We start from the raw sequence: 11,261 nt of genomic DNA on the forward strand, positions 1-11,261 counted from the left end.
ACGTCCATTGGCTGTGTCTCAGTTGAGCTATCCATCAACACTTTTTATCCCCATCGCACCAACAATACGAACATAAAATGTTTTTTTATGTCAGCAAAATGCTGTCACAAATAAAATTGGAACAACACACCTCTTTGTTTGTCTGGGTAATAAACTACATAAATTAAAACTGATAAGTGACGAAATTTGCATTAGTCGTATACTATAGCCCCGGGCTTTAATGGAAATTACCAGGGGCAGTGAAGCTGCATTATAAAGTATCATCCACAAAACTGGAAAACACAGGTGATATATTAATGAGTTTACAAAACTGAAGGACAACCAGATCCAGACGGATATGGCCTGCTTTTGCCAAGACAATGCAGTTTTTCAAGCCAACATGTCTAAGGAACATCCTGTTAAATGAAATTTCCAATACATTGTGAAATATTTATTTTACAGATTTATCTGTAGTTTCTGTTTGTTACCTGCCCAAGGACCGACAATAAATATCACCTGTCCAGCTGAAATTAAATAAAATATGTCAGACTTTGTAGAAGTTTAGGTTATATTCATAATGGTCCATATTAAATAAATCAAGTTCTGTAAATGAAGAAAGAAGATAAAGAAAATATACTTAAGTTGGAAACACTGCATCATTTATTTATTTATTCACCTTGAAAAACTCTAATAAAAAAAAATCTATCATATCAAGTCACCAATGTGCACTAAATCAAGAGCATATTCACTAATTCAAAACCTGATCCTTGTACTTGGCCAGTACCACAACACGAATGATGCTCATCTGCAGGTTGTAGATTTAGCCATATATTCAGGATGAATGAAATAAAAGCGAAAGAAAAACAAAAAAGACAAACTAGTTAAAAGAGATGGGATGAAGAAAGTCTCATTCAGTTTTGTACACGCAAACAAAATCAGTTGCCTTTGGCCTGCTTAGGGGTAGAAGGTGAGGGAAGCACACAAATGTAGTGCAATTATTCTGCTCTGGCACAACAGAAAGCAAAAAAAAAAAAAAAAAAAGAGTATCAAAGGCTTTCCTCTGAGCAATATAAGGCTCCCTCTCAGGAAAAGAACAACCTGTGTGTGAATACCAGTGCACGGACTTTTGGTCCTTTCTTGAGAGGCAAGAGGCAATGCATGCCAGTGTCAGAAGTAGAGTTATGAGGTACCGCAGATTAAGTTATAGCATAATAGGTAAAAGGCACTTTCTCAAAATTTGCTTTTAATGTGAGTTATTGGAGCTGAAAAGAGTAGGCTAAATGTGATATATGTGTTCACATGTAAAATAACATTTTACATATGAAATGCCCAAAACTCACATTTAAATATTTTAATGCATCACATATAAAATGTTATTTCTGTAGGCTATACAGTATAACATGTGAAACTCTGCTGCCTTATAATCTAACATGTGAAATGGTTTCCACATGTAACATCTGAAATGTGTGGCTTTTTTGTAATTAATAAAAAATAAAGCACACGTACAAACCTGTTCAGCCTGCAGTCAGTTGTTTATGTCGGATATGCTGTTGTGTTAGTAAATAAGAAATATAAATAGCATACATTTATTTATTTGTTTTCATTGATTATATTGTTCTTATTTATCACCTACTTACTTGGGCGTTTTTCAGTGATTTATTTTAAACACTTTGGGTCTTTCATCATAGTGCAGCTAGTATAGTGACAACAGCATGCCTTTGTCAATACTGTCCCTAATACCTGTTAGGCACAACCTAATTTTGAATGGGATAGAAAGAAAGAGAAGCGGGGCTGGTTTTCTGTCAGGCATCTTCGAGGGCCTCTTGATATAAAAAAGGGGCCCTTTAGCAACCCGGAAGTCTAGGACTCACATGTTGTTGTGTACATACACCGGCTACTAAGCAGTGTTATCACATTTTGTACCATTAGAGCATATACCTTTGTTGTCATTAGAGTCATAAGGAATGGATAAGAAGATGAAAGTGGTCGCGCTGATAAGGTAACCGTGCTTCTTCGCTCTAACTGTACCATAGTTCTGTCAATGATTTTCTGCTAGCATGGTAAATTTCATATAGATTGCTGTGAGCGAACCCTGGATAACTTGTTCCTTGTAGACAAAAGGCGTTATATTTCGCCTTTGACTTTGTTCAGATTCAGAATATACCATGTTAATTATATAAATCCTAAGAATGCTAGTGCAATAGTCCTAAGCAACACCTAAGTCTTTTGTAGTAGCCTGGGGCACAGACCCTTATAGAGCATCCTCCTCCACTAGATACAAACATGTTCTTCATCAATTAATATTAGTGCTGCTGAGGTGTAACTGTATACCCCTGATACTGTAATGTAGGTTTGCATTTTAATGAGTCAAAACACAGCTTTACCCTTGTGCCTATTTCTCATACTGTGTTCCAGTGGGGGCAAAGACAGCTGCTACAACATGATGCAGTGTGTTGCTGCTGGGCACCGGATCGTAGCTCTCGCTAACCTGCGTCCTGCTCACACAGGTGCTGCGCCGGGGTTTAATTGTGATCCACAGGGGCTAGCTGGTTTATATGGGCCAGTCTAGATATACAGACATGCTACATGGCTGGGTTGTAACAAGTGAATGTTGTGGTGTGTACTGTTATTGTAAGAAGAAACTTAAGTTTAAAATTATCATGTAAATAAATATGGAAAAAATATACATAGTGATTTTGAAACTCTTTATAGATTAGGGGAGGTATCACTTTGAGAAGTGCTCTCTTGCAGAAATCCTCATACAGTACACAGAGGTTTCCCTGTATGACCCTAGTGTGATCTCAGACTCGGTTTATATTTATTTTAATAAAGCAAGTTTGATTTTAAAATTTTTTAATTTTATCTAGGCCTGCATGGATTGTAATGCTGCTATGACTCTCTCCAGTACATAGTTTTGAATGACTTGACTTGTGAATGTCTTCTTGTTCATTCCTGGCACTATAGTTTGATGATTGCAATAGCCACAATATGTCAGTTTACACACTAAAATGAAAATTATCTGCAGCTGTATCAATAATAATAATAATAATAATGATGGGTTATAGCCCTAATTTTGTTTGTTTAGCCTTTGTTATTTCAAAGAGAATTGACATCATATCCTATGGATTTTAGTATAATTATCTAATTATCTTTTTTTCAAACATGTGGTAAATGACTTGTCATCAGACACTTACACATTTTTTCTCCGTGCCACAGATGAGCTGGACAGTTACATGTACCAGACGGTAGGCCACCAGGCCATAGAGCTGTATGCTGAAGCCATGGATCTGCCCCTGTACAGACGAACCATCCAGGGCTCCAGCTTAGACACCAGCAGACACTACAGTGAGACAGAGGGGGATGAGGTGGAGGATCTGTATAAGCTGCTGCACCTTGTCAAGGTAGGCCTCAGATACAGTAAAGGATTTTATTATTCTAACCTTTGGGTTTTGAACAAAAGGCCTTAATATTCAAGGAACTTAGCCACTGCTATTTTCCACATACACATATTTTACTACTTTATAGTATATATTTTTAATAGGTTTATGTATTTCTGGTGTATGTACATTTTAATACAGCAATTTAAAAGATATAATATGTGCACTCAGATATTCACATATGTATACGCAAACTAGCATATACACATACAGTATATGCAAAAAAGAAAAAAATGAAGAGGAGCGATTGTACCGAAACCTCTCCCAAAATGCAAAGCAAAAATGAACACATCTCATTAAGCATCTGGACATAAATCTGGAAAAAGAGTTGTTTTATTTTCACATTTGAAGCAACAAGTTACATATTTTACTTAAATAGTGAATTTTAATCACAGTAGTATGCCGCAAATATATGAACTCACTGTTGCACTGCTTCATTGTGCATAAAGTATCATCATTTTAATTCCCTCCCTGCCACCAGTGACATATGCTTATATGCTTACCTACTAAACGTCTCAACTCAGCTAAGGTTGATGACATATGCCACTCTGTTGAGATGCCTTACAAGTCATTCTCTATGGATTCAGAGTCACTTAGGTGCCCATCAGCACTGTCTCAAAGAGGCTGTTTGTCGAGCTTCATCTGGCCTGCTGTACACTAATGCCCCTTAGCACCTGTTCTAAAGTGTAACCAAGCTGCTCAACAGACTAAAAAGCAAATTAGTGCTTTTAGTCTGTCTTATTTAGTATATCTTGATTTCACTGTCAAAATGGAGTAAGTTTTCCTTTTATCTCACTTTTGGAAAACTGTGTGTCTGTTGTATCCGTTTAACAAAGTTTTATGTATGAAGTTTGAGTGAGGTGCCCTTGGACAACCAGCTTCACAGGAAAAGTTCTCTTCTTTTTTTTCATCTCACTTGACAGAAGATCAAAGGCAAAAATTAATCACCAAATTAATATTTCATCAAATACCACTTGTGCCAGGACACTGAGAAAATATTCATTTGATGCCAAATTATGCATGAGACCTCGGTGGTCCAGTGTGGTACAGGGTGAGTGACTGACAGGTTTGAGACAACTGCGTGTGTGTTTAACACACAGCAGGTACCGCCTGCCTACCTGTCCGCCTGCAGCCATGAGAAAGCACCCTGGACGCACACTTCAACAGCAGGTACAGTATAGCTTTCACTGCCCCCCAACCTCTCATTTTAGCTTGCAGCATTAACATTCAAGAGCTTTTTAAGAGATGATGGATAGGAGTGTGTTGTAGAGATTGGAGTTGGCTGGTGGTTATGGTTCTTCTTGTAGGTCTATGTGGAGACATGTTGATCCAGAGCTGAGGGCTGCTCCAGGGCCCCTGCATGTCCACACACTGCCTGAATGGCAGGGGCCAGTTATCGTGCCTCAGGGCGTTTCGTGCCCTCTGCCTGACTTTCTTTGTCATCTTTTGGTTAAATAGATGGTTTAACACATGTGGCTCTATGAGACAGTTCTTTGTTAGTGTGTTTTTTGTGAGTATGCACATACATACAATCGAACCTGTGGTATTTGGGCTCTCATAAGCATTTAAGTCAAACAGTGGACATCTCTCTGGTATGTGATGCAATACACCGTGTCTGCCTGTGGTCAGAGCTCTAATTGCAAAGGGCTGTTAATTTCCCTTTTCCAGGGCTTCTCTGGTCTGACCTCACCTGTCAGACTGGCTGCAGAACAGGGTAGTTGGACTCCCATGGGGCCTTCACAGGCCAACAGGCCTCCAGTTGTGTGTGTCCCTGTTTACCCCTTTTACAGTCATCAACAGACTGGAACCATAAACAACAGACTTCCTTTCTTTCTCACTGAGTGATGTCATCATAAGAATACAATTTTCCTTTCTCAAATTTCAAGTCACTTCTCTGTAGTTGCTTTTTTGACATTCTCACTAATGGGTATTTTTACTAACTTGTACCATTTGTTCCACACTGTGGAACTCATTGAATTCTCTGTAATTTAACACTCATGCAATTCTTTCAAAGCATCTCAAATCTCCTCTTAAAAAGCCAGATTATGGTCACCTTCAGTTATGTTCAACACATAGGCCTACTTTACAATTTAAATTTTCTAAAAAAAAACTTTTTTCACCATAAATTTTGTAGTGTTGTTGATTAGTGAGGGAAATAAATGAGGGGAGAGAAGGAGAGAGAGAAAAAACACGTCTTTTGATAATGAGCCGTTAAGTCATCCTTACTGGAAAAGAACAGTTTTAGCATGAAAAAAAATGTTCTGTTTGGAAAGTGTGATATTTTGAAAGATTCTTTCCAGCAGTTTGAATTAATTAGAAGTTACAAGATTATATTTGGCAAATGACACTTGAGCATAGATGAAAGTTTTTTTTTTCTCAGATCCGTAGTTGATGAGTTTTAAGTGGATATTCTTCCCTCCCCCTCCTCCTTTGCAATACTGGAAACAAACTCGCAGCATGAGCCAACAGTGCCATCTATGGCTCAGTCCCAGAAGCTGACAAACCAAAGACTCTATACTTTGGCCTCTCGGAGAATGTTTGGAGCCATTCACAAGATTCAAAGGAAGAGATCATATTCTTCAGAACCATTGTTGATAGAGGAAAAAAAAAGCCTGCTTATACCAGAAGAAATGATCCGTCCATCCTCTGGCAGTAGTGATAATGGCAGAATGACAATGTGGCCCTGTCCTTGGCCCCTCTGCTCTGATCACTGGCTGTGTGTGGCAGTGCATCTTTGAAGTGTGTAACCTGATAGACATGCAAGCCACAGCATCCCATCCTGCTAGCTGCTGATCTTTGAACCTGTTCTTTGAGGGGGAGAACAGTTTTGTCATTGGGGGCAGGGTTGTGCAGTTTTGTACATCTCTGGCTGTAAGGGTGTTTTTTTTCATAGAACAGATGATGTCCTTGTGTCCTTTGTCCTCTGCCCGGGCTTCAAATGCAACCCAGTAAATAAACATATAAAGAGAAATCGCTCCAATTTGATTTGTTGCTCAAAGCTAAATAGATTAATATTCTCTTTTTCCAGAAATCTCTCCTTCAGTTCTGCTTATACTGTAGATTTTGGATCCATACTTAATGTGTGGCTGGGGGGCTTTCCTCTGTTGTGATCTGCTCTGATGTGTGATACAGATCAGCAGTGTCAGTCACCCCTGGCTGTAACGCCAGTCCCCCCGAAGGCCTGCAGAACCCCTCATATTAGTTTTATCACATCCCTCAAGTCCTTTATCCCTCTTACTGTGCTCGGTGACCCGACACAGTGGCTCTTTGTGCCTTGCGACCCTGCTTGTGTGCACACGCTGATCTGCTCTGATGTGTGATACAGATCAGCAGTGTCAGTCACCCCTGGCTGTAACGCCAGTCCCCCCGAAGGCCTGCAGAACCCCTCATATTAGTTTTATCACATCCCTCAAGTCCTTTATCCCTCTTACTGTGCTCGGTGACCCGACACAGTGGCTCTTTGTGCCTTGCGACCCTGCTTGTGTGCACACGCAAGCTTGTGTGTTCAAGGTCAGGTCAAGTTGGGCCTCTGTTACGTGATTAACAGGTCTGTCTCTGTTCTCCTCACACTCCTCTGACTTGTTTTTTGCCCAGTTTGCTTTTTTCAGCACTCTGTGGTAGGAAACAGTTCTCTTGCTGCTCTCATCTATTTTCACATCCACCAAGTCAAACTGCAAATGAATTAATGGTGCACACAAGTAGATAGATTATTAGTTGTTAATTCAATTTTTACCAGACAGTTCTCCTTTCAAGGTGGCTTTCAGCAAAGAGAACATTTTACAACACAAGTTGTGTCTTGAAAGTAGCACAGTCCATATGGCACAAATGGCAACGGGTTTTGGAAAGATTTAACTAGAACCTCAATCATTTGATGTAGTAGTAGACAATATAGAAAAAGATTACGACTCTATGGAAGCAACTCGGCAACCTTTGAGCTGATGAATAAAGGCAAAGACATTTAAGCTCATTAGAGTGATGAGGAACAATAGATGATATCTACGCGCACGTTCCTTTCTGCCAGCTCTAATTAGCAGCACTGTGACATCTCTGTCGTACTGAGACCCAGCTTTGAGAACGATGGAAATGTAACTTTCAAATCTAATTATCTATCCTGTAATGTAGTCGACTTTTCAGAAACACTTTTTTTGAAGTTCTTTTATATTTTGGATAGATAATATTGTGGGCCAGTTGACACCCAGCTTTCACCCAAGCAGTGTTTTATTTCCTTCTAGAAAAAAATAACCTTAGAGATCTTAGAGATGTGCACAGAGACCTCTGGCCTTTGAAACATTCCTCTCCGTTTGTGTCAGTTAAAACACCTTGTTTTTAGTGCGATAATCCTTAAGCAACCACACACTCTTTGCCTATTCCCTGCTCCTTCTGACCGTAATTATTACCCCCCCGTTTTTAGTTTCTGCCGCTGCTCTGTTATCGACATCTGCAGATAAGAATGGGGCCCTTAGAGAACATAGATGCAGTCTGTCCACAAGTCCAAACATTCTTTTTCTTCCCCTCTCCCTCACTCCTTCTGTCTTTCTTCTGTTGGCATCTTTGTCTTCATTGTGTTGTTGTCACACTTTCATCCGGACCCTTCAGAAACCCTGAACTGCCCTGGTGGAGGTGTATCCCGCTGTGAGGAGAAAGACTGGAGCAGAGTGGAGGAGGAGGACAGGCTTGCTGTCTGGCAGGCAGGTGGAGGAATCTCCAGTTGAACCGGGAGCTCCGTGGTATTGATTAGGGAGTTGAGGTGTTGTGAGACAAGTCGTTGAGGAGGGGTGTGAACTATGAAGGAAAGGGGTTGGGGGGCAAAATCAAACACACAGCTCTTCTCTGATTACTGGCACGGTGCTGCGTTGGGGGCTCAACAAGAAAATGGATTTCTTTAAAAAGCTGCTTTATACATAAATCATGACCTCTGGGGTCACAGCGAGGGTTTAGGAGATCAGATCAATAGCAAAGCTAATTCGAGTTTGGTGAAGCTGGTTTGTGGTGCAGAGAGACCTGTAAATGGTGTTATTGGAATTAGCTTACAAGCAGTATAAAACACTAAAACACGGATAAACACTTGGTCAATTTTATGTAACATTTTCAGCCTCCTTACTGTATATGTTTCAGCATGACCTAGTATAAATTTCTTCAAAGAGCTTTGTCTGTGTCTCGCTTCTCTATCTAGCCATTGTTATCTTTTCCTTTAGTTTGAGAGTGCTTGTATTTATGTTGGTCGACACAGTGGCAGTAGGGTTGAGATTGCACGCTTGTTTTGCACATGAGGAAGGATAGCATTAGCGTTGAGATAATGGTGCTGTGTATTGTTCGCCGGCCGTGTGGAAGTGGTGGGACAGGATCTATTAGATGCAGGCCCATTTCCCTCCAACTGCCGCTAACAGTCCCCACAAACATTAGATAAAGAGCCTAGCCTCAAGCCTTTGTAATTTGTTTGTATTTTTCTGCTTAATGTACTTTGCTCAATCTTGTTTAGCGATGATGGAAGTTGATAGCCTTATCTCGCCTTGCCAAGGGCATGAGCCACTATTGCCACTGCTTGGTTGAACATTGTTCCAATGAAGAACATGCATGTGTTTATGGTCTTTTTTGCTGATTTTATTTTGATGTTGGATGAATTTTATGCATCTAGAGGTTATGTGAGCAATTGGCCTTAATGTGTTATTATGCGTTGATGTAGATAAATGACTATGGACATTGTATTACTACAATTTCTTTCTTGTGTTTCGTCTTTCATATTAAAAATTAAGGGAATATGTGATAATTTTTTGACCAAATTTGATTTCTTTTCCAATATTTGTTGTCATTTTGTTCTTCAAAATGCATTTGAGTGTTCTTTTCGAAACATTTGCTACTTTTGATCATCAGAGATCTTGTTACATCCATGTCACCCTCTGAAAATGCTTTTTACCACCGTGTGCTTTCTTCTCTTTTTTTCCAAGTCACTGCAAGCTCAGTGCTCCATTTGGGTTCTGGCAGTTGTTTTTACTCTTCAGCTGTGTAAAAGTGTGAAGGATAATCCCGCCATTTAAGAAAAACTGAAGTAATGGAGGAGGTTGGACATGTAATAAAACCTTTTAAACTCACCAGTATCAACAGTTAGTCACACCAAATACTGCAGACAGCTGTTGAATAGTGCTATGTCTTTGAACTCCTGCCATTCATCTACTCCAAAATTAAGAGGGCCTTTATGTTTTGTTTTGTGAACCAATCCCCTCAAGAAATATTTGTGGCAGGCCTCATCACCTCCCGCGGCTAAAGTCATAACCAGAAGTAGAAAAACACTGTCTGGAGTCCTGAGAGTGGGTTAAACTAGCATCACTGCTATATTTTCCCTTAGTCTCTCCCTGGGGAGGAAAGGGGGAGGAGTGGGATGCCAAAAGCCTGGAACCTGACCTCTCCAGAAAAACATTAACATTTTGAAGAGTGTGTGTATGTGTTTGTCAGCCAGTGCATAACCGTGTGTATATTCATGTATGTCAGTACGTGCGCTTGCATACACCCTGTGGAGTAGGTGGTTTTTATGGACCATGCAAAGCAACTATAGTTTACTGCTCTGTGGCATGTGACTCTTTCAGATACTCACATATTCTTACCGCAGGTAAGTGGAAATGTTGCTCTGATAGAGCTGGGATTATGATCATATTTTTATGCCCCATAGAAAACCACAGTTGATGCTTATTTTTTGGAACACTTTAACCTTTAATGGTGAGTAGCGTGACCTTGAATGTTAAGACGTTACATGATTTTCTGTTATCTAAAAAACCCAAACTGATAGTAGACACACAGTGACAATTTAATGTCGAAACAACAATTCAAATATTGCATTTTTTAAAAATACCAATAATAACTAATATCAGAATTGCAAGTATTCCTGGACATACAGTACATTGATAAATGGCCTTATGTCTCCCCACTGCTTCCCAACATTTAGTTTTCCATACGTGTTGATATGGAAAGCCTACTTGTCCTTGGCCTGCTGAAACTAGGGCTTTTGTGCTTGCTTTGGCCAAGGCCCTTTCTCCCCCTGCTTGATTACTGGCTGGGCCTGTATTTACGTAACCATATATATCTGAGAGGAAACTCATGAAATGTTAATCTCTCTACTTTTTAACGCTGATGAATTTCTGCATGTTCCAGCTGTGTAGCATGGCATATTTATGCTCAGGCTCTGTTGCTGAAAACAGCTCCGTCATTGTAAATGAATCACTATCCCAAGACTAAAGAGTGTGTATGTGTGTGTAAACTTAGGGCTAGGAAACGGCACAAATTTGAGCTCAGCCATGAAAAAAACTGCAATAATACCTCCGTGGAAACATTTTCTGCAGCTTTTCCAGACCCAAATCAATACACACTAGCCTGCCACTCATTGGTCATTTCACTTGGTTATCAAGTGTCCCTCACTCATTACAATGATGACATAATGTCCCATGTCATACCTTCTGTTTGCTGGTCACACCTGCATCGCAGCGTAAGAGGAGGAAAATGCTTCAGTCTACTCTGCTTTCTCTCTTCCCTTCTTGTAACTCTGACCTGTATTATCTCAGGAAGCGGTCAGTAGGTTTGTGAACAGCTGGCTTTTGTGAGCAGTTTGTTTTTCTTATTTTACCACTCTGTATGGTTGAGGACTGACACATGATGAGTCATCTCAGCAGCTCATCCACAAGCACAAAGGAAGAGCCAGTCTTTCAACAGCTGCTTCAAACAGACAACCCCACCAATTTACCAAAGGGAATGTCTCTAAAAAGCCTTTTAGAACAAGGTTTTGGCTGTTTGTATTACAAAGACATTTGCTAAGCCTGTGTGTCCATTTGTTGTTTTATTTTGATGGATTTGACATTG

At 40.0% G+C, this 11,261-nt stretch overlaps 1 protein-coding gene across 2 annotated transcripts in view; it reads left to right on the plus strand.

Annotated features, from left to right (window-relative positions):
• Positions 1 to 1,792: 1,792 nt before the first annotated feature.
• The window catches only part of dph6 (diphthamine biosynthesis 6), a 55,773-nt gene continuing 46,304 nt past the window's right edge, over positions 1,793 to 11,261 (plus strand). For both annotated transcript variants that reach the window (XM_020614063.1, XM_020614062.1), the window contains exons 1-3: positions 1,793 to 1,978; positions 2,395 to 2,486; positions 3,196 to 3,380. In XM_020614063.1, the coding sequence (XP_020469719.1) occupies positions 1,944 to 1,978; positions 2,395 to 2,486; positions 3,196 to 3,380 (312 nt within the window). In that variant the 5' untranslated portion in view covers positions 1,793 to 1,943. The remainder of the gene's footprint in view (positions 1,979 to 2,394; positions 2,487 to 3,195; positions 3,381 to 11,261) is intronic.

The sequence above is a fragment of the Monopterus albus genome, unplaced genomic scaffold (assembly GCF_001952655.1).
Source record: "Monopterus albus unplaced genomic scaffold, M_albus_1.0 scaffold141.1, whole genome shotgun sequence".
Lineage (NCBI taxonomy): Eukaryota > Metazoa > Chordata > Actinopteri > Synbranchiformes > Synbranchidae > Monopterus > Monopterus albus.